A 24524-nucleotide genomic window follows, 5' to 3' on the forward strand; every position below is an offset into this window, starting at 1 on the left:
AGGCAGAGATGGGCCGGTTTGAGACAGGAGCTGGTGTTCTAGAGATTAAGACACAGCGGGGGACCAGGCCTTTATTTTTCCCTTTGGGTCAGAATCTCTCCACTGGCACTCCCCACTTTCACCTATGTCTTTGGAGAACCTGGGACTCTTTTGTGAGAGTATATTGTCTGGCAGGAGCAGGTGTAGGTCAGATCTCTGGGTATGAATCGTGAGCCTTGGTCCCAGTTGAGACACTGTACTAGACCACTGTAATCTCTGGGTTGGTACTTAGCAAAGCTCTAGCGATGTCTCAGCAAATAAATAGTTCCTCATGGCTGCATGTGCTTTCTGAGGGACATTATAGGTACCTTCTTCTCTGACTGGTTCTTTAGGGTAGGAGGGCATTGGGCCTTTTGACTGTCTTCTTAGGATGTTGCCCAGTGTGTTCATAAATGTTTAGTATCAAGGGAAAAGCCTTGATTTGTGGAATTTGCTGATTTCCTTGGTAAAACTACACCCATGCTGGCCATTTTCAAGGTGTCATCATGATATGTTGCATGCAGAGTTGGGAAGAGTTAAGCAGTAACACACCAGTATATGATATTCCCACCACAGAGATGTATGAGGTATAAATTAATTTCAAGAGCATAATACTAAATACTAAAAGGTAGGAAATAATTAGGAAGTGATGAGTTTTGAGTATTTATTACCTTTATTTTAATATAATTTATTGAATTATAAGTTTATGTAAATTAATTTTTAATAATAGCTTTGTTTAATAACCAGCTCACAAAATTTCTGAAAATCTAACAATTAGCTCTTATAAGACAATAAAAGCTGGCTACAGCATATTACTGATAATATTTTTCTGGTCTTCATGGTGTGGTGCCTGTATATGGACTTTTGCTTCTGTTTTAGATTGTGAACCTATTTAATATGTTCATCACGTATGGTGATACATTCCTGCCCACCCCCAGCAGCTATGATGAACTCTACTATGAGATTATCCGCATGCATCAGAGCTTTGACAACCTCTACTCCATGGGTAAGTTGTCTTCTTTTTACTCCTCTCTCCCCGTCAGCTGTGACTTTTTGGCATATAAGAGGAAAAGACTGCAAAAGATTCTCCTCTAGTTGTTTAGTGCCCTTGCTTGGCACAGAATTATAGTAGTCTCCTTTTCTCAGACAATAGGAAGGTATATGTGGATTTCTTTGCCTTCAGGAACTCAAAATTCATCTCAGTAGAAAGCTGGTTAGCAGCCCTGTGGGCCTTCTTGATGTCTGTGAAAGAGAGAATAGGGAGGCATGTGGATTTAGTGAATGCCAGTGAGATGGCAGTGAGAGTGGGTGGGAGTTGACAGCAGCAAATAGAAGAGCTTGGATCCCAAAGGAACATTGTGTGATTTGAGAAGGCATAAGGTTTTAAGGAGTTTTAATGTACCTGTGTATTTTTAGTATAACTTACAAGAGAAAGTGGGCATTAGATAAAAATCTTTCTTGCAAGCCTTTTGTGATTGGCTCACTGGAGATTTACTCTGCAGCCATAGTAAGTGTAACTAATTTCTGTAAGAGATCATGTATACCTGTAAATGTGATTGAAGAGTCCAGTCAAACCTACCTAAATTTGAAAGATCAGGAAGGATTTCTGTAGATTGCATAGAAACAGAAAGCCACTCAATAAAGCTATGAAAAAACTACTTATTTGTTTTATTGAGATGTAATTGATATATAGTAAACCGCACTCATTTAAAGTATACAATTTTTGATGTTTTGATATATGTATATGTACATGAAGTTGTCATTACAATCAAGATAATGTACATATCCATCCCCTCCCCTTAATTTCCTCATGTCCCTCTTACCCCCTGTTATCCCTCACCCCTCTATCCCTGAGTAACCACTGATCTGCTTTCGGTCACTATGGATTAGTTTGCTTTATCCTTTTGTTGGGGCTATTTATGAAAACCCCATCTTCTGCTTGGGCTCCTGAGAAAAGTATCATGAGAAAAGTAGAGGGGATTTGGGACAAGTACCAAGAGAAAGAATAGAAGCTAACAGTGGGAAAGAAGAATGGCCTAGAAGGAAAAAAATTTTTTTTCTAATAGACTTGTTTAGGGGGAGGGTATAGCTCAAGTGGTAGAGTGCATGCTTAGCATGCATGAGGTCCTGGGTTCAATCCCCAGTGCCTCCTCTAAGAATAAATAAATAAACCTAATTATCCCTCCCTCCCCAAAAGACTTGTTTAGAGCAGTAGAGGAAAACTTTTAAGAGCGCCATGTATAGCTTTGCTGTGACATCTTAGGCAGTGGGAGTAGGGCCTTGTGTTACTAGGATGTTTTCAACTGCAAGTATCAAAAAACTCTGGCAAACTATCTTAAACAATAGGATAATTATTTCACTTTACAAGAATTCTAAGGAATAACAGTTCCAGAATTGTGTGATCAGTTGCTCAACAGTGTTTGCAAGGACCCAGGTTTTTTTCTATTTCTCTGCTTTCTTATTTTCAGTGTAATAGCTTTAGCATCAGGTCAGCTTCCTTAAGAACAACTCCTGTTGTCATAAAAGGCACATCTCTCTCTCTCTTTTTTTAGGAACTAGGAAGTCTTCCATGAGAACCCTCTAGCAAACTTCCCTTTGGTGCAGTGTGCTTAGTGTACCCTGGTGTGGTTTGCATCTACCTGGCTTTACCAATGTCCTTGTTTTTGAGAATGTAGAATTTTTTGAGGGTGAAGAGCTGCTGCAGAGGTTTTCACACCCATTAACAGATGAATAAAGATGTCTTTTCAGTGAGGAAAAGAAAAAGAGTTGGAGTGGAGGAGATATTTTATAGAAGTCTGACTTATCTGCTCAACTGGGCCATGCACACAGTCAAATGAGATAAGCCCTTGTAGCTACAGCAACAAGATAAAAGAGGATATCTGGGAATGCTCAAATCTGCCAAGGGAACTGAAATGTTAACCAGAAAAGCACAAATAGGAAAGTGAAATTTCACTAAATGAAACACAACGAACAGTAGGAGATAGTGTGTTTCAGTGCTCTCCATTTTGTATGAATTATGAAACTTCTAGTGGAAATAACATTTTTTTAAGTCAGATTTTTTGAGGTATAATTTACATATGTAGTAAAATTCACCCTTTTTAATGTACAGTTCTGAATTTCCACAGATGCATATATAAATGTAATTATTACAGAAAATCAAGATATAGAAGAGTTTTATCATCTCAGAAATGCCTCTTGTGCTCCTGAGGTCAACTCCTCTACCACCCCAACCTGGCAATCACTGATCTGTTCCTTGTCCCCATAGTTTTGTCTTTTCTAAAAATATATATGCAGATGGAATCATACAATACAGTCTTTTGAGTATGATTTCTTTTACCTAGTAATTTGTTTGAAATTCATCCATATTGATGCATGTATCAGTAGTTCATTCCTTTTTATTATAGAATAATATTCCATTGAGGGAATATGCTGGCTTAGTTTATCCATTTATCAGTTAAAGGACATTTGGGAGGTTTCCAGTTTTTAGTGATTATAAATAAAGCCCCTGTAAACATTCTTGTATACAGTTTTATGTGGACACAAGTTTTCATTTCACTTGGATATGTGCCTATGAATGGGATTTTGGGATATTATGTAAGTATATGTTTAACTTTATAAGAAACCACCAGACTGTTTTCCAAAGTAGATGTACTGTTTTACATCCCTTCAGCAATATGCAGGAGTTGTAATAGTTCCATATCCTAGCTAGCTTTTTTTTTTTTGGTGGGGGAGGGGGCTTCTTACAGGTGTGTAGCGATGTCTCATTATGGTTTTAATTTGCATTTTCCTGATGAGTAATGGTGTTGAACATCTTTTCCTGCTCTTATTTGCCATCCATATATCATCTTTGGTGGAAGGTTTGTTCAGATCTTTTGCCAGTTAAAAAAACATACATTGCATACCCATGTTTATAGCAGCACTGTTAATAATAGCGAAGAGATGAAAGCAACCCAGATGTCCATCAACAGATGAATGGATAAATAAAATGTGGTATATACATATGATGGAATACTATGCAGCCTTTAAAAGGAAATCTTACTACATGTTACAGTGCAGATGATTGCTGAATACATTATGGTAAATGAAATAAGCCAATCACAAAAGATTTCTACCTATGTGAGGTATCGAAAGTGGTCAAATTCATGGTTACAGAATGGTGGTTACCAGGGTATATAGTAGGGAGGATGTGAAAGGAATTGTTTAATAGGTGCAGAGCTTTAGTTCTGTAAGATAAAATGGTTCTGAAGATCTGTTTCACAGCAGTGTGTATATACTTAACATCATTGAACTATACACTTTAAGATGGTTAAGATGGTAAATTTTATGATAGTTTTTTTTTTAACCACAATTTAAAAAATACACTAAACTCTAGACTTTATTTGGATTCTACTAATTTTTCCTCTAATGTCCCTTTTGTATTCCAGGATCTCATCCATTGCCACATTATATTTGCTCATATTGTCTACTTAGTCTCTTCTTATTTGACAGTTTCTTATAATGTTTCCTTGTTTTTTCATGACCCTGACAGTTTTGAGGAGACTGTTCCTCAATTTGGGTTTGTCTCATGACTTACTCATGGTTGGACTAGGGTTATGGCTTGGGGAAAGAATGTCACAGAGTCAAAGTGGCCTTTTAATCACACCAAGAGTATATGTTATTAACATGACAGTACTGGTGATGTTAATCTTGATTACTTGGTTAAGGAAGTGTTTGCAAAGTTTCTCCGCTGCAGAGTTGCTTTTTTTTTTCTCCCTTTCCATGCTCTGTGCTTTGTAAGCAAGTCACTAAATGCAGCCAATGGTATGGAAGTAGGGGCTGGGAGGGAGAGGTTAAGCTGTACCACCTTGAAAGGAGAGTATCTACATACGTTATTATTTAGAATTCTTCTATAAGGAGAACTGGGTCGTTTTCTTATTTTTGAGGTGTGAGATTTCTTGGTATATTTTGCACACTGTTCCTTTCTCAGATATGTGTTTTGCACATATTTTCTCCCAGATTGTAGCTTGTAGTTTCATTTTAATATTGTCTTTCAACGAAGTTTTAATTTTTGATAAATACAGTTATAAATTTTCTTATATGGTTTTTAATTTTTGTGTAGCATCTAAGAAATCTTTCTCTAACCCAAGGATAAAAAGATTATCTTTTAATTTTAATTTTTGATTTTTATAGTTTTAGCACCTTACACTTAGGTCTCAGATTCATTTTAAGTTAATTTTTCTGTATAGTGCTAGGTTTGGATTGGGGTTCATGTTTAATATATGGATTTTCACTTGTTTCAGCACCATTTGTTGAAGAGATTGTCTTTCTCCATTGAATTGCTTTGGCACATTTGTCAAAAATCAGTTGACCTTACATATGTAGGTGTATTTCTGGACCTTACACTTTGTTCTGTTGTTGTATGTATTTATTTTTTCACAAATAACACTATCTTGATTACTATACCTTTACAGTTAGTCTTGAAACCAAGTAGTGTGAGTCCTTTAACCTTGTTCTTCTATTTCAAAATTGTTTTGTCTATCTTAGGTCCTTTACTTTTTGCATATGAATTTTAGCATATGTTTTTTGTCAAAAATCTACTGGACTTTTGATTAAGATTATGGTGAAGCTATAGATCATTTTGGGGAAAAAATGACATCTTAGTAAATGTTACCGTCCATGAACAGAGTATATCGCTTTGTTTAATGAAGTCTTCTTTGATTTTTCTCATCAGTGTTTTATAGTTTCAGTATGCAAATCTTGCACATGTTTTATTAAATTTATCTCCAAGTAATTCATAGATTTTAATGCTATTATAAATAGTATTTTTTACAATTTCAATTTTTATTTGTTCATTGCTAATATATAGAAACATTATTGATTTTTGAATTTGACCTTTTATCCCATCATCTTGCTTAACTCACTTTTTAGATTTAGTAGTTTCTTGTAACCTTTTTGGGATTTTCTGTGTAGTCAATAAAGTTGCCTATGAATAAAAGTTTTATTCCTTCCATTCCAATCTGTATGCCTTTTGTTTCTTTTTTCTTGCCTTATTTCACTGGTGAAATAGGCTCTCCAGTACTCCAATAAATAAGAGTGGTGAGAGTGGATATGTATGCCTTGTTTCTAAACTTAAGGTATAAGGATTTAGTTATTCTACATTAAGTGTGCCATTATCTATAGGTTTTTCATAGATAACCTTTATCAGGTTGAATAAATTCCCTTTTGTTTCTAGTTTCCTGAGAGTTATGTTCATTAATGAATGTCTGATTCTTTTTTTTTTAATTATTGAAGTAAAGCAAAGTAGTTGATTTACAATATTGTGTTAATTTTTGGTATACAGCATTGTGATTTAGTTGTGTGTATATGTGTGTCCGTGTGTGTGTGTATTCCTTTAAAAATATCAGGGGGAGGGTATAGCTCAAGTGGTAGAGTGCGTGCTTAGCATGCATGAGGTCCTGGGTTCAATCCCCAGTACCTTCTCTAAGAATAAATAAATAATATGTAAACCTAATCACCTCCCCCCACCAAAAAAATTAAAAAAAAAAAAAAAGGAACACTTCATGAATTTGCATGTCATTCTGGTGCAGGGACTGTGCTGGTCTTCTCTATATCATTCCAATTTTAGTATATGTGCAGCTGAAGCAAGCACTGTGTTGGATTCTTTTTCAAAGCATTTATTGAGATGATCACATGATTTTCCTACCGTAGACTGTTAATATAGTGATTGATTCATTTTTGAATGTTGAACTAACTTCACATGAATGTCTGTAGAGCCTTTACTGATTTCCTTTCTTTCATTCCTGATGTTGATAATTTGTTGGTAATTTGTATCTTGTCTTTTTCTTGATCATTCTGGCTACATGTTTGTCAAGTTTATTGATGTAGGCAGTCAATCTAGTTAAACTACAAGTTCTCACATTCAGAGGGTGGTGTTTCCAGTATCAGTTCAGTTTTCAAAGCCTTTTCTGTGATACTTGAATCTTGGATACGTGAATCAGATTCTTGGATCTGGTCCACACATGCATCATTCAGGGGTTAGCTGGAGACTGTGACTGTAGTTGAAATACCAGTTTGCTTTTTAAACGTTTTGCTTTGCTACTTTGTATTTGTTCCATGCTTGCTCAACTCAGGGGTGTGGCTGAGAATTATACAACTTTCATATACAGAGTTAGGGGAACACTTTCTCCTGGTCTATCTAGGATTTCCTCTCTGTTTTCTGACCAGCAAAAGCCCCTTTCCCTGGTGTCTATCTTACAGAAAGATGAAGTTACCAGCTCCTCCATCATGCCTCACTGTGATTGTCTGGACCTTGAGGCAAACCTGCAAGAGAAAATTGGAAACAAGAAAACCTGGACACCCACTTTTGTGGGTGTTTCTCCAAGTTTTGACTCCCTTCTATAATCTGTCTGCGTTTGTTTAATTTTCAGAGCCCTCTGGTAGTACTTTTTATATTTTATACATGATTTTTAGCTGTAATCAGCAGGGGAGAGAGGCTATAGTGGGCTTACTCTGCCACACTGGAAGTGGAATCTCACCTTCATTTTTTAAAGACATTTTGCTTAATATAGAACTTTTCTTTCAGTACTTTTAAAAAAATGTCATTTCGTTATTTTCTGGCTTGCATAGTTCCTGATGAGAAGTCTATTGTCATTCTTATCTTTATTTCTCTGTTTATAATGTGTCTTTTTTTCTCTGCATTCTGTTAATATTTTCTCTTTACCACTGATTTTCTGCACTTTAATTATCACATACCTTAGCATGGTTTTCTTTATGTTTATTTTTCTTGGGGTTCTTTAAGCTTCTTGGATCTGTGAATTCCTAGTTTTCATCAAATGTGAAAAATTGTGGGCTATTAATTTCTTCAAATATTTTTCTGTCCCCTCTCCTCTTGTTTTGGAACTTCTATTATATATATGTGAGACCTCTTGACAATGTCTTATAGGCTACTAAAGCTCTGTGGGTATTTTTTTTCTTTCCTTTTTTTGGTCTTTTCTCTCTCTCTTTTATTTTAGATTGTTTTTATTCCTCAGTCTTCAAATTCACTGATCTTTTCTTTTGTATTTTTGTAATATGCTCTTAACCTCGTTAATCTCAGTTCATTTTATCGAGTGTATTTTTCATTTCAGAAAGTATTTTCTTTCCTAGAAGTTCTATTTGGACTTCCTTTTTTTTTTTTTAAATGTTCATTTCTTTCCTCACCATATTTATATTTTCCTCAATCTTCGTGAGCATATAGAGCATATTTACAATAGTTGTTTCAATGTCCTTGTCTGCCAATTCCATCATCTCTCTTCATGTCTAGATCTGTTTCTATTGACTGGTTTTTCTCCTGCTTATGGGTCATATTTTTCTGCTTCTAATAATGATGGTAATTTTTAAATTTGATTTTGGACAGTGTGATGTTAAGGTTATAAGTGCTTGATTTTGTTATGTTTCCTTATATAATGTTGGATTTTGTTCTGGAATGCAGTTACATTATATAGAATCAGTTTCATCCTTTCAGGGTTTGCTTTTAAGAGTTGTTAGGGCAGGTTGAGAGCAACTTTTATTATGGGCTAATTTGTCCGCTTTACTAATGCACTACCAGTCTGCAGAGTCTGCCTGATAACCCACGTATTAGTAGGTCTTCCCACTCTTGCTGGTAAAAACACAAATTGTTTTAATTAGTGGAGCCCTCTACGAGCTCCACAGTTTCTTCTGTTTTCCAGTGGTTCTTTGCCCCAGCCTTGGGTAGTTTCTTCTCTATCTGCAGATCAGCGCTTAGCAAAAGATGTAAGACAAACCTTCTACAGACTTCTAGAGTTCCCTGTCAAACCCCCTCCTCTACAGTACCCTGCCCCACAAATTCTAGGTGCTTTGGCCTTTCCAATTGCAATCTCTATATCTTTGACTTGGCAAGACTTCTGGGTTCTGTTTAGGTTCCTCCTCCCTGCCCTGCAGGCCAGAAACTTTTCCATGCAATAAGGTGGGATAATGTAGGGCTCACCTTATTTGTTTCCCTTCTTCAGGGATCACAGTTCTGTATATCTGTTTTCCAGAGTCTGATAACTATTGTTTCATATATTTTGTCTAGTTTTCTTTTGTTTAAGGTAGGAGAGTTAATTATGTCTTTGTTACTCCATTCATGGCTAGAAGAGGAAAGCACATGTTTAATATTTCTGTGGCATTAATGTACTGCAGTGACATCCACTGAATAGGATGGACTTAACAGGAGCTGCCCTGAGCCATAAATAATATCATATTTTGTTGAAATTTTTTTTATTTAAAAAAAGCTAATTACCAATACTAAAGAAAAAAATTACAATCTTTCTAGTATGACCACTATTTTCATAGTTGTATATTAGTCTACATAGTGAAACATAGTTTCACATAGTTGTAATCATGTTGTCTTATTTTGTGTTAGGAAAACACAAATTATCATAAAAATTTTTCCTTTTTTTTTTTTGTAGTTTTCTTAAGTCTCTTTCTCTTTTTGCATAGTATGGATATAGTTTATTTAACCATTCTTTTTTTTCATGGAAATTATGGTTGTTTCTAGTTTTTGCTATTACTTAAGTCTCTTTTTAAACTGGCTGCATAGTATGTTATTTTTGTGTACCATAATTTGCTACATAAATGATAACCTTAGCTTGAGGCTTTTATGACATTTTGGAATAATTTTATGTTTAAATTTGGTAACTTAGAAAAGAACGTAAAAGCCTATGGCGTTTCCAAAGGAAATACAGTGATGAGGTCATCTGGGTACCTGTTCACTAAGGAACAGAAGTGACAGGATGTTACAGAGAAATAATCCATGGGCAGAGTTAAATACTTCTCTGAGGTAAGGAGAGGAAAATTCAGCTCAGTTCCGTAAATGTTAGATCCTCACCATCAGAGAATTTATGATTTGGTGGAGTATCCAGTGGAAAACAAACACATCTAAACAGTTTTTGGATTAAGTTGAAAAAAAAATACATCTGACCTGCTGAAACAATTTTGTTCATTATATGAGTAAATTTGCATATGCAATGGGTGAAACCTGAGTTCAGACCGTAGAGCTCTAACTTGGAACTATACCAAGTTCCCTTGCATGAAATCTTGTAAATCAGAAAAGCAGCGCTCTGATAATATGTTTTAACAAGGCTTCCATTTTCTCTTTCATAAAATTGCATGAATTTATAAAAATGGGGTATTGCTGGAACAGATGCAGAGCAGCGAGACGAGTTTTATTTCCCTGTTACAGCCATAGGCCCTCCCTCTGGTGGAGTTGCTGCTACTACTCTTCTTGCTAGAGGAACACTGGTCAGGAGCAGGTAGTGATGGTACTCAAATGTAAAGTAGCTACGCAGATTGGTTACAGATTTCTTAACGTTGGCTAGGCTCTGCTTTCCTTCCTTTGGGAAAGTCTCGGGTACATTCATTTATTTGTTTGGGAGGCAGTTTATTTAAATTAATGATAGCTAATACTTATATAGCATTTACTATGTGCCAGACACTGATCCAAGGCTTTATATACAGTGACTTTTTTGATTTCCACGATAGTCCTTTCATATAAGTGTTACTATTACTCTCAAGTAAGTGGCAGGGGCTGGACTTGGACCCTGACATTTGGCTTCAGAGTTCATACTCTTAACCACTTGTTGTATAAGTGTAGGCTCTAGATTCATTCCCTCCAGGTTTAAATCCCAGCTGCATTGCTTACAACTCTATGAATGAACTTGATCAATTAATGACTTGTCTCCTGTGAGTCTCAGTTTCCTCGTAAGTATGTTATATTGCATATAACCTTCGTCCATTTCCTGGTACATAGTAAACTGTCTACATATTTAGCTTGTTACTTATTTGTTCATTAAAAACATGTACTTGGAGTGCCCACCATATGTTTGTGCTTGTTTGTCTCTTTTCTAAAATAGTGTAGCTACTGTGTGTGTGGTCCTGAAGCTCATAGCTGATAGAGGATATGATGATATGTATTTCTATCATTCCTCCTCCTGTGAGTAAGTGTGGAAAAGAGAATTTGGTCAGAGAAGGAAAGACTTTTTCTATTGTTTCATGTTGCAGGTCACATGATTAAGTCAGAGGAACTAAAACTGGTTACTGCTTGATTGAAACATTACCATCCTATATCTGGCAAGGTTATTTATCCTGTTTGACCCAGCCTTAAACCTTTAGGAGAAAGATATACTATATGTGGTGCAGGATGGGGCACTTACTCAGCTGGCCAATTCAGCTAAATCAGCCCCAGCCATTGGGGAAATGATTAATGTGGCAGTCAGGTTACCCTCACATCACCCCAATGTAGATTTTAAATGGATGCAAAAACTAAGTGTGGAAACCTGTTTGTGGGGAGTGGAGGGAGGGGAACCCAAGGTAGAGGAGGAGTAGAATATTTTGATAGAAAGTAAAAAAAAAGAGGAAAAAAAAATACCCTATAAAAATAGTTGAGAATAGCTCTTATATTTTTCTCCAGGATGAGGATGTCTTAACTAGAAGATTGGCACAGGCTGTGTTTGGTTATTCTAATAGTGCTGTTCTGAGATGTGTCTTTGATCCTTACATTTGTGTTTTATACCAGGGGTCTGACACATCTTTGTTTTTTCCTTCTTTACAGTCCTGAGGCTTTCTACCAATGCAGGCCAGTGGAAAGAAGCAGCTAGCAAGGTGACCCACGCGTTGGTTAATATCAGGTAAGGGATGAGAATTTATCTCTTTTAGAGTTCCTTGGCTCATCCTGAGGTTTATTGTACCTTTCTAAGTGGAGTGTGTTGAACACCACTACTATTTTAAGCCTTGATGTCTGTAGGAGTGAAAGAAATTGTCGTACTTGATCAAGAAAAGCAGGAGTGCATGTGACTTTCATTTTGTCATATTGAAATAGCTCACAGTGTTTGCTACTCTGGATTTTCTTACCAAGAGATGGTTGCAAGCCATTTTCAGGCATCTTTGTTGCCAAAGTGTTTTCTGTGTATAGGCCATCGGAAAGCTTTTCTCTGGAAATTTTTTCTGCTGTTCTCCATGAGCTCAATGAATGACTCATGGGGATCTGGAACTTTGACGTTTTGCTTAACATGGCTATTTCTATTTGTGGTAAACAGAGCCAAATGGAGCTCATGGGGCTAAGTCATTTTAGGTTCCTTATGAAACAGCAAGGCAATTACAGAGTGCTGTATATATTGGATAAAATTGAGTCAGACACGAAGTTGGTTTAGGGTCTTGAGAAAGTAGCACACACTCCAGGCGTGAGCTGTTTGTAAATTGAGAGAATGTGCTTTCAGTATTATGAAACCCAAAGCTGACTTTTCTTACACTCCTTTTTCCTCTTGTGCCTATCATTTTTCATTTTCTCAACAGTTATTAAGTTGTTCTTGCAAACAATTGAAAAATTAACACTGAGTAGAAGAGGCAAATCCAACAGATGGGGAAACTTGAATTAGCTCCAGATATATGCCTTGCCAGAAGTTCCCGGTAATAATAGTAGTTCACATATACAACTTGGTATAGATTCTAATTTGTGCCAGAGCTGGGATTCAGTGTTTGTTTCTGTGTTTTTCTTTTCTTGCTTTATTTTGTTTTGGTTTGGTTTATTTATTTATTTATTTATTTATTTATTTATTTATTTATTTATTTATTTATTTATTTTTTAAAGGTAAAATGCCCTGTCCCTGCAATGATTTACTACAGTGTTTGGCACATCTGGGAACAAAAGAAAAAGTGTGAAATGTGTGTTGGGAGGGCTGGGATGAGGGAGCATGGGGGTGAGATGTGCTAACAAGATTGCACTGAAGGTTGATCTGCCTTACCTGACCCCAGAGACATTTTATAGCAAACACAGCTTCATAAATCTCACAAATAAATGCATATCTTCATCTAGCAAATAAACCAGTTACTGTAGTAAGACCTTATGATAAATGTGACTTTCTGTAAGAATCAGGAATTACAAACTGCCTTCTACCAAATATCCCTTTGTGACCCAAGAGCAGTATGACAAATGTGGGTGTTTGAAAGAAGCACCAGATTCTGGGCTAGGGTATGAAGTGCATATGGGTATAATTTATGTTGTGTTTATTTATTCATGTATTTGCTTGGGCTTTCCAGGCAGCTCCTTTTCATCTGGGGCCTGTTTCCTTGATCACATTCCTTTATGCTTGCTTTATCTCCTACTTTGTTGTTTTTCCTTTCGGTGGCTTTTGGCTTGGATGCTGTCCTTATTCTTCCCAAGGGCCATCAAGCAGCTGATTTAAGCTATTGTCCTGTCCTTTTTCTGAATAGCCCAGAAAGAAATGGGCTGAGCTTTGAGTAGATGCCCATAACCATGACCTCTTCCTTCTCTTTGTAAGTCTCTGTCAGGCCTATACCTTCATTTTCATTCTTTAGACTTTTTTTGATGAACTTGCTGCAGAGAATAATTACATCACCTTCACTGTTGCTAATGAAATAGACTTGGACTATATGGCGAAAGTTCAAAGATCCAGTCAGTTTTTTCCAGAGATTACTGGAAAGATGTGTTCGAATGTCACTTACCACACTGAGGCCAGATCAGGGGAAAATATTGGTGATACTAAGCCTGCAAAAGTTTACTCTTTTCCTTTTTAATATTTGCTTTCACTTAATAAGTGCTTACCTTTGTGCAACTCTTTCATATACTGCTGTCTTCTTCAATCATCAAACTCTACAAAGTAGAGTATATTATAAACTTTTAAAAAATACACTGTTTACTAATGAGGAAACTGAGTCTTAAAGATATTGTAAATTGCAGAAAGTCCCACAACTGTTGTGTGGCAAAGCTGAGAGTTAATCATAGGTCTTCTAAATCCAAGTCCAGGGCTCTTTCTTCTATACCATAATGCCTTCTTCCGTAGAATTGCATCAAACGCTACTGTGGAGGTAATCAGAAGTCTCAGCATGATATATTGAAAGGAGCATTGGAATCTGAATTAGAGGAACTGGGTTTTAAATTTTTTGTCTATACCTCTTAATGTGTGACCTTGAGTAAGTTATTTATCTTCTCTAGACCTCTTCCAACTATCTATAAGATGAAAGTCATGATGATATTAACTGTTTTACAGGGAAGTGATTGTGAGAATTACATAATGTAATGTTTATGAAAGCACTTAGTAAATTATAAAATACTGGTCATTTCACTTAGCATAATGTCTTTCAGGTTCATTCCTGTTGTAGCATGTGTCATAATTTCCTTTTTAGGCTGAGTAATATTCCATTGCATGTATATGCCACATTTTGTTTATCCATTCATCCAGTGATGAAACCCCAAGTCGGTTGCTTCCACCTTTTGGTTGTTGTGTTTTGGTTATTTGTACATGGATGTACAAATATCTGTTCAGTTCCTGCTTTCATTTCTTTTGGGCATATACCCAGAAGTGGAATTGGTGGATCATATGGTAATTTTGTTTAATCTTTTGAGGAGTTGCCATACCATTTTTCAGGGTTAGCATTTTGAGCCTTCCTAAAAATATTTCCTAAGTATGTCTTCGTTTATCCCTTCTATAAAAGTTAAGATGTTACCCTTAACCTTAAAAGGTATTTGCTTTTCTTTGTAGGTAGGCTTTGATGCTTTGAATGAGGGTGGTTCAGGGAGTATTCTTTACTCTGAGTTAGTATTTTCTCTGAGTCAGTATTTTCTTAGCTGAGGGCAAAAAAAGTGGTATGCCTAAGAAGTCTGATTCCACTGAGCCAGCAGTAATGAGTGCTGCCTTCAGCTCCTTTGCTTTGTTTCTTTGCTCCTTCAGAGCCTTGGGTTGTACATCCATGACACTAATAACTTTGGATGGCTTAAAAAACAAGAGACTGTTAGAAATTTGGACTTATGAGTCTCCCAGGGATACCATGGGATATTTAACTATTGGCTACCAAGTTAATATCAAGGACAGAGTATATAAAGTCTTAGTAGTAAAATTGTGATGATATGTAACATTTTCTTTTATTGTTTATAAAGGTTATTTGTGCTGTTCCCATACTTGGAAAGGATTTCTAAAGCAGAGGGAACAAACTCTTAGCCACCTCTCCTGTAGTGTGTTTTCTGATAGTCAGGGGAAGGGATTGGGTGGCATGCAAAATTTTCAGACACCTAACAGCTGGGAGAGCCTCTGAGACTGGTTTGCCAGTTGATGACAGCTATAAGTTATGTCTTTGGGATCTTCCGGAATGCAATGCAAGTAATGGCAACCCTAACATAATATCTCACCAGCACTTTCTCTGCATACCTTTCTGTACTTTGGAGTTTAAATTGTGACAGTGAAAGTTAAAAGTACTTCTTCCACTTGCTTGGAAGCCTAATTTGCTCAAGTGTCAGTCTGTTTCTTTTTACTTGTCTTTTGTGACTTAGTCATGCTAGTTCTTAATTGTCACAGTTATTTGTGTTTAAACAATTTGTCTCTCTCTTCCTATTTGATCCTTCAGAGAGATTCTTAAAATGCAGCTGCTTAGAAACTGCTATTTTTATTGAAACACTTGATGCCATTAATTTATAGGGTTCTATATTTGTTTCTCCCCTTCAGAAGATTGTTCCATTGCTTTGCCATGAGAAAAAATAGTATTGCTCCACCTTTAAAATTCCACTTGGGGTAATTGTTACTTCAGCTGCCTTCACAGATCTCCTGATCCACAAAGGAAAAATACTCTTGAGGGGTCATGTGCAGGACTGGAAGGAAAACATTTGAAAGTTTTGCTTGGAGACTTCTGTGTTAAATATTTCCTGCCACCATTTAGCAGGCTACTCCAGTGAGGTCCTGTACTTTAGGGAAGACGTCTGCTGACTATTAATCTAATTAGTCAAAAGAGAAGAAGAATGTTAGACTAAAATCTGACCTTCATCTAACCAAACAACTTTCAAGGTAAGTAATTTGAAGCCCTTAATGAATCTCTTCAAGTTAACGTCTTAATGCTTTTCGCTTAATGAGCATTTTATTAGCACCATGTTCACAATCCTGTTCTCTGGTTGCTCACAGAAATAGTGGCTGAATCACTGCAAATAGGTTTTTCTCCTGATTTGTAATTTTCTTAAGGTGGATAAAGTTTGAAGTTTGATTATATATTAGTTTTTCTCTTCATTTGGAATACATCAAGATAAAGTTTAGTTTTTCTTAAAAAAAAAAAAAAAGACAAATGACTTATATATAAAACAGAGACAGACTCACAGACATAGAATACAGACTTGTGGTTGCCAGGTGGGAGGGGTGTGGGTAGGGAGAAAGTGGGAGTTCGAGATTTGCAGATACTGATTGGTATATATAAAATAGATAAACAAGGTTATACTGTATAGCACATGAAACTATATTTGATATCTTGTAGTAGCTTACAGTGAAAAAGAATATGAGAATGCATATGTGTATATCCATGTATGACTGAAGCATTGTGCTGTGCACCAGAAATTGACACAACATTGTAAACTGATTATACCTCGATTAAAAAAAAAAAAAGACTTAGATATTGCTGGCATTGTGACTAGCCTGGGGTTTGGAATGAGAATTTAGTGTATCTTTGTAAGTCTCTTAATTGTTCACCTAGTGAATTTCCCTGTTGTCCCCTTGTTTGCTCCATGTCTTTTTGTTCCAATGCTGACATGCCCCCTTCTTCCTTCTTATGTGCTTATATAGCTATTTTCCTTCACCCTAAAAATACTCCCTCAAAAAAAAAAAAAAAAAAAAGAAGGGATACTTTAAATGTACACTTAGCTGGGGGAGTTTAAGGAATAAGAAAAGCTCTTGGCAGCTTCTAGATAAAGGGGTTTATTGAGAATAACAACTTTTGGAATGGGCTGGGTATAGAATTCTGAATGTCACAGGGAGGGGAAGTGGGGACACCCTCAGGGAGTAATCTAGGAGAGTATACTCACGGTTGATGACCACAGAGTTAGGGTTGGGAAGGGAATGGAAGGTCTTAGCCAGGCAAAATCCCCCCAAATCTCTTTGCCCATGGACCTTTTTGGGCTACAAAATTTGCCTCTTAGTCACAGCTCTCTTATCAGAATGGATACTGACAAGTTGAGAGGAGGAGCAGTTTGATGTCAAGCACTTCAACTGAAGGATGCAACTTAGGCTAGTGAGAAGTAAATGTGGGCTAAAGGGATTAATGATAGGAGTAGAGGCGTTGGGCTGATGACTCTTGAGTAACAAGGAGTACATGAATATAACCTAGTTCAGTTGTCTGCTCTAAAGTGGCAGGCAGGCTCAGATTATCCTTGGGGTTAAAATTGATCAGTAATGACCTTTTTTTCTGTTAATCAGACCCTGCAGATCTCCCATTACAGAGAATGAAAAGCATTATGCAGATTAACACAAAGCACCAAAATGAGGCTGCTGTAATACCGTTTCCCCAGTGGCTGGGAACATTACATATTATTCTAATAGTTGCTGTTCTCTAATCTCTTAAGACTACAGCTAGAAATGAAAAACCAAACGCTGAATCCCATGTGGTTAATCATCTGTTTTGCCTTAACTTGGTTTATGCTGCAAAGTGAGGTTTTGCATTAGGTCATATCTGGGCTTGGTGAACTGCAGTGCAGTAAAGAAGTTTTGGTTTAGGAAATTCAGATATTTATAATGAAATATTAAGATTTTTTTTGTTGGGGCTGCTGTGATTTTAGGTGAGTGTGACTTTAGCTTATAAAACCCCTCCTTACCTCAACCTGAAATTCCCTTGGGGTCTTTTTCCACTTTGCTTTTTGAAAAAATAATTGTGGGAAAATATACATAACATAAAATTTATCATTTTAACCATTTCAAAGTCTACAGTTCTGTGGCATTAAGTACATCCACATTGTTGTGTAACCACCACCACCAGCCATCTCCAGAACTTTTTCATCTCCCCCAACTGAAACTCTGTATCATTAAACAATAATTCCTCATTTCCTCCTCCCCCCAGCCCCTGACAATCACCATTCTGCTTTTATGTGTCTATGAATTTACTACTCCAGGAACTTCATATAAGAGGAATTATACAATATTTGTCCTTCTGTGACCGGCTGTTTTACTTAGCATAACATCCACAAGGTTCTTCCATGTTGTAGCATATATCAGAATTTCCTTGCTTTTTTTTTAAAGACCAAATTCAGTATTCCATTGTAAGTATACACTGCATTTTGTTTATCCATTTGTCCACTGGTGAACCCTTGCATTGCTTTCACCTTTTGGCTGTTGTAAATAATGTTGCTGTGAACATTGGTGTACAAATATTTGAGAATATTTGCTTTCTGTTTTCACTTCTTTTGGGTATATACACCCAGAAGTAGAATTGCTGGATCATATGGTAATTCTATTTTTAATATTTTGAGGAATCATATACCTTTTCCCACAGCAGCTGCACCATTTTACATTCCCACCAATGATGCACAAGGGTTCCAGTTTCTCCACAGCCTCCTCAGCACTTGTTATCTTCTATTTTTTAAAATCATAACCATCCTAATGGGTGTAAAGTGTATCTCATTGTGGTTTTGATTTGCATTCCCCTGATTACTGGTTGTTTTGAGTATCTTCTCCTGTGCTTATTTGGAGAAAGGTCTATTCAAGTCCTTTGCTGATTTTTAATTTGGGTTGTGTTGTTGTTGAGTTTTAGAAATTCTTTATGTATCCTTGATCTATCTTTTATCAGATACATGGTTTACAGATGTTTTCTTCTTTCCATAGATTGCCTTTTCATCTTATTGATAGTGTCCTGTGATGCACAAAAGTTTTTAATTTTGGTGAATTCCAAATTACCTATTATTTTTTTCTTTTGTTGTCTGTGCTTTTGGTATCATATCCAAGAATTCGTTGTCAGTGCAAGTCATGAAGCTTTTCCCTTATGTTTCTTGAAGAGTTTTATAGTTTTAGCTCTTACATTTAGGTCTTTGATCCATTTTGAGTGAAGTTTTTTATATGGTGTAAGGTAAGAGTCCAACTTTGGCTTTTTTGCATTTTCTCAGTACTGCTTTGTGGGAGTATTTTTGCAGTTTTTTGGTTTTTTTTAATGGAGGTATTGGGGATTGAACCCAGGACCTTGTGCATACTAAGCATGGTTTCATTAATTTTTCTCTTTTGTTTTTCTATTCTTTATTGTATTGGTTTCCACTCTTGTTTAATTATTTCCATCCTTCTGCTTACTTTAGGCTTAATTTGCTCTTCCATAAAACAAACTTCAATAAGTTTTAAATGATAGAAATAATACAAGGTATATATTCTGTGACCACAGTAGAATGAAATTAGGAATCAACAATGGAAAGAAATTTGATCCTAGAAAATACTTTGTATAATTTCTGTTAATTAAAAATTTTGAGGTTTGTTTTATGGCCTAACATATGAACTATCCTGGAGAATGTTCTATATGCACATCAGGAAAATATATATTCTGCTATGGTTGAGTATATTTTTCTATGTTAGGTATAATTGATACATAGTGCTGTTCAAGTCTCCTATTTTCATGTTGATCTTCTGCCTGGTTTTATCCATTATTAAAGAATGGGTATAGAAGTCTTCAGTTTTTATTGTTGAATTGTCTCTGCCTTCATTTCTTTCTTGGCATATCTTTTTTTTTTCATTGTTTTACTTTCAATCTGTTTGTATCTTTGAGTCTAAAATGTGTCTCTGGTAGGTGGCGTATCATTGGATATTATATACTTTATCCAGTCTGATAATCACTGCCTTTTGATTGGATTGTTTATTCCATTCATATTTAATGCTATTATTAATATAATTGGACTTATGTCTGCCATTTCACTTCTAGTTTTTTGTGTGCCTCTGGTCTTTTTTGTTCCTCTGTACCTTCTTTACTGCCTTCTTTTTCATGAAGTGAAGATTTTCTCATGTAGCACTTTGATTTATTTAATGTTTTTTTTTCACTATTTCTTTAATGGTTGCTCTAAGGCTTACCATATACACCTTAACTTATTAGAATTAGAAGCTGTTCAAATTTATAATAACTTAATCTCAGTGAGATATAGAAACATTACATTTATGTAGCTCTAAATAACACATATATGCAGCATTCACTTCAGTAAACTGTGTTTGCCAAAAAACGCACTAAAAGGGAGAATTTCACATACTTCCTGAGAAAATGAGGTTACATTAAAAACAGGACCCCAGTTTTCTCCACTTTTTTGTGTCTGGAACTAGGACTAGATGATAGTGGAAGAAAATTCTGTATTTAGAGTTTAGATACATGTATTTCCTTTGTGAGAGATTTTCTCACATGTAAATGTTAAATACAGCATTCTAGATCCTGCCTTTATTCTTTGGTGAGCTAATAGCCCATAGCTGTTTCTTTTTCTTTACTCAAAATGTGAGCAATCTGAGCTCATTGGCTCTTGATGCCTACATGTTGCGCTTTATAACAAAGAGTACAGGTACAAAAATCAAAGGACTAATTAGGGAACAGTTGTTTTGGAGGTATATAATTTTTGAGAGAAGGTACACAGTAGTTTGATGTGGAGTGCATGAAAGAGTTGTTAGGTGTGTTCTTTTATGTCTGGAGTTAGTATTGGTTTGTGGAAGATATTCTCGTCCTGCCCCCTATCTTTTGCGTGTATCTCATTTTCTTGCAGCAAGGTAGTGGCTGCTGATTGTGGCCTGTTTTTATTGACTCAGATAAGGGACTGTCTGTGGAGTATGACTCCTAGGAGAAAAGGAGTCAACTTTGAGCTCAGCCCTCTATCCTGAATCAAGCTACTGGAATGTGAAATAGAAGGATCTCCTTGGGGGGTTCTAGGTGCATGATCTGACAGTATCATTTGAGGTCTCCTAGACATGGGGCCCTTACCCTTTGTAAAGGCTAGTATTTTATAGAAATGTGAGCAGCCAACTTAGGGAACCTTGTAATTGTGAGTTAGTTGGGAAAGATCTTATATGTATCTAGTGACCTTATTTTGAATGTTGTTTTGGCAAACACTTAATCTTTTTGCTTGTTAATTACATTGACATTTTTTCTCTTGTAATGAATTGTGCCAATTACTTACTTGAGCCTTTTGGAGGTGGCTTACAGGGACTGCCTTTGTGACTGAGCCAGTGATAATGAAGTAGCTGCTTCCTGGTGACTAAGATAATTAAGAGTACAGGGTCTTGAGGTAAGTTGGAAGGGTTTTGTTCTGAGCAGACAGTAGCAGATGAAATTGCTGAGAGCACCGGAAGAAAAATGTCTGATTGGCAATTTGTACCAGAATATTCTAGCCCTTGGTCCCAGATGTGTGAATGAATGGCCCCCATGTGGCAGGAGAGCAAATTCTCTCCTCTCTCTTTAGGTCTGCAGTCTTATAACATTCTTTATTTCTGTAAATATATATTTATATAGCAAAGGCCTTTGGTTTGTACTTGTCCCATTGGTAGTTAATTGGATCTCCTACCTATAATTTTATGGTGTGGTAAGTTAACTTCAGCATTAAACCTAGCATTAACTTTTTTTAATGAGTATCTGAAATGAGCCATCTGATATATGACCTTTATATTCTGCTAATTTTTTTTTTTTTAGCTAATCTTTTAACCAGCAGGACCTACCATATGCTATTTAAAGTTTCTTTAGATAAGCATCCAAAACCTGTGAAGAGAAAGAGAGTGAATGAGAGGAAGTGTGGTGTGTTTGTTGGAGATAGATTTGGGCCTCTTTCTTTAGAAGACTGTGGTTTTAGGAGCATTTCTTTATTCTTCTCTTTCTGTCACTGCTTCCTTAGTTTTACAACTCTTTCTAAATACTGGGAGTTGAGAACCAGAGGGGCAGTCAAGGTGATGTAGAATTGCAGCTCTGTCTTAGCAGGTCAGGAGGAAAGGTATTTCCAGTTGACTTATTATGAAATGGGGTCATAGGAATGGGAAGCGGGGCTAAAGTCTACAGCAGTCCAGAGCCTGTCCTTCCTGGGCTTTTGCCTTTGCCCAGCCAGCTGTCTCCATCCTCTGGCTCTCTGGAGATGGCCTGCTTTTGCTGGCACGACTGTCCCTGGTCCCTTAGGAATTTGCTGCTCCCTAATTATTATTGATCCTAAGAAAAGAAGAAACATTTTGTTTTCACCTGAGGAAAGGTTGTTTTGTTTTGTTTTGTTTTGTTTTGTTTTGTTTTGTTTTGTTTTGTTTTTTCCCCAAAAGGAACTCTTGCTAGGTAATGTAGACATTTAATCATGGTTTAGTTCATAAAATGCTGGTTTCTAATTGTAACTTATATAAAGCCTAGCCACAAGTGGAATCAATAGGCATAGTTTAGCTCCCTAATTCCTTTCCCTTTTTCACCCCATATCTAAGATACTTTAAAAAGTAGTCTTTTAAAAACTGTGGGCAGTTCTTCATTTTATCCCCTACTTTTCCCTCACCATTTATCTTTTCCAACAGTCAGGGTGGAACTCTGTCCTTATATCTCAGGTATTCTAACCACATTGAACAGTTGACTGTTAATCTGCTGATAGGATGAAGAAGCCATTACTATTGGGTAGCAATATATTATCCTGTCAGCAAACCAAAACAGGCATCTCTTCAGCAGATGAAACTTTAGGTTTCTTTAGATTATTGTGAACAAACAGAGACGTGTTCTTGGCCATAGGAGCTTAATCATTGTAAGTTCTCAGATTATACTAGAATGGCTAAGGTCCCATACTTCCTGTTTTCTATTTGACTTTGATCTTGCAGATTAACAGTGCTGGGTCACAGAACCTTAAAGGCTGAAAGAATTTAAAAGTCCATCTACCCCACTCACCTTCCCAAATCATAAATCTTATTTGTTGGGGTTAATATCCAGCCTCTGCTTGAAGACTTAGTGAAATAGTACTTAATACTTTAAGCTTTATAGTGTCCAGCTTTTTAAATGATGAGACTCTCGTGCTAATGTCAGACTCTTCCTTTTTATAACCTGAATGTATTGATTCTATTTCTACCTTCAGATGCAACACCAAAAAATTTACTGTCTTCTGTGTTGACTTCTTCAAAGGGCTAACATGTATACTACTGCCCTCTGTAGGCAAAATGTCTTTTCTTCTCTCAGTTGTTCTTCGTATGACATGGCTTCAAAATCTCTGGCATATTGTGATTGTCCTTTAGATTTATTCTAACTTCTCAGTTTGCCTCCTGAATTATGATGGTAGAGTGTGCCTTGTACCAAATAAGCATTCAGTAAGTGTTATTTGGATTGATTGACGCCTAGAACTGGATCCAGATGTGATCTGAGTATCTCAGATTGTAGGGAGACTATTAGCACCCAGGATATGGACCTATTTCATTTGTAGCCTCTAGTTGCATTAATTTTTCAGCAGCTGAATTTCATTGTTGGTTCATACAAGCTTAAGTCCCACTAAAACTTTCACATCTGCTTAAAGTGACCTGCTGTCAAGCTAACTCTTCCCCATCCTATAATTGTTCAGTTGGTAGTGCTATTTTGCTTTCTGGTGCTGGTTTGTTTGATGCTATTTGCGCATTCTAGAAGCTTTTTAAACAATACAGAAAAGTGGAAAGGACAAAGTAAGGTAAAATCATCTAAAAACATCACATTCAGAGATAGGTACTATTACAGTTCTGGTGAATCTCCTGAACATCTCCAGTTGGTTTTTGACTTTAAACTAACCTAAAGGAAACTCTTTATTGTTTTTAAATGTATCTTGTTGACAGCAATCATTCTATGTATTGGTTTTTCTTTGCAGCTTTGAATCATTAGCACATTTGATAAATATGCTTCTAATAGAATTTATTCTTCTATTTCTAGTCTATTAGAATTTCTTCTACTAGAAATTTAGATTATGCCTTCTAAATTTTTGTCCAGATGCTTTGATCTAATCCCAACTCTGCTACTGATTTGATGGATAATTTGGGAATAATCTCTCCCCTTTCTGGGTTTTGGCTTGCAGCTATTATATAAAATGGCCTTGAAGACTGAATTTTTTTCTTAAGAGTCAACTGCAAAGCTCTTTGTAAAGAATAAACTTGTGAAGAAAAAACTGTGGGTGGGGAATCATCAGCCAGGGCCAGACTAGAAAAATAAAATCCTTTTGTAGAAAAATCAGGGATGACAACCTTCATAGAATAGTGCAGAAGGAAGATCTGATCCTGTATCCTCCTACTTCCCCAAAACCCCAGCAGAATGATTTACCAATTGACATGTTTAAAAAAGAAAAGAAGAAGGAAGGAAGGAAGGAAGGAAGGAAGGAAGGAAGGAAGGAAGGAAGGAAGGAAGGAAGGAAGGAAGGAAGGATGGAAAGAAAGAAAAAGATTGTAGCAAGCATTACTTCTTATATTGAGAAATTAGAACATGCAGGTGAAGGAGATTAAAAGGCAGCTTGGAGTGAGGGTGGGTGGGAGAGCTTTACTGTGAAAGAAAATGTTCTTTACTGTTTTCTCTTTTAATTAGTAGTAAGCTTGGTGGTCACAGTAAAGGCTCTTCTCAGTTGGGGTACATAGGGAGAGAAAAGTATGAAACTCACTGCTGCCTGCTATTTCTCCCTAAACTAGCTTTGCCTGTGCATTGCTTTCCCCCTGGGTTCTTAAAGAAGGTGTGTGATAATCTAAAACTGAAACTGAGGTAGTGCTTTAAGCAGGCAATTAATGACGTGGTAAGAATTTTTAGCTCCAGTAGATTAATTGTTAAATGAATTG

The 24524-nt window shown here is 36.3% G+C and overlaps 1 protein-coding gene and 1 non-coding gene across 3 annotated transcripts in view; one reads left to right on the forward strand and one right to left on the reverse strand.

Annotated features, from left to right (window-relative positions):
* The window catches only part of ARMH3 (armadillo like helical domain containing 3), a 151998-nt gene that overhangs the window by 69881 nt on the left and 57593 nt on the right, over positions 1 to 24524 (forward strand). For both annotated transcript variants that reach the window (XR_012510150.1, XM_074373730.1), the window contains exons 22-23: positions 898 to 1024; positions 11588 to 11663. Coding sequence is in view for 1 of the 2 variants with exons in the window: in XM_074373730.1 (XP_074229831.1) it covers positions 898 to 1024; positions 11588 to 11663 (203 nt within the window). In the remaining variant the exon portion in view is untranslated. The remainder of the gene's footprint in view (positions 1 to 897; positions 1025 to 11587; positions 11664 to 24524) is intronic.
* On the reverse strand, positions 6540 to 6646 carry LOC123613161 (U6 spliceosomal RNA). Its single transcript, XR_006720512.1, has one exon. It is a non-coding gene; the product is annotated as a U6 spliceosomal RNA (small nuclear RNA).

This window comes from Camelus bactrianus, chromosome 11, assembly GCF_048773025.1.
Source record: "Camelus bactrianus isolate YW-2024 breed Bactrian camel chromosome 11, ASM4877302v1, whole genome shotgun sequence".
NCBI classification, from domain to species: Eukaryota; Metazoa; Chordata; class Mammalia; order Artiodactyla; family Camelidae; genus Camelus; species Camelus bactrianus.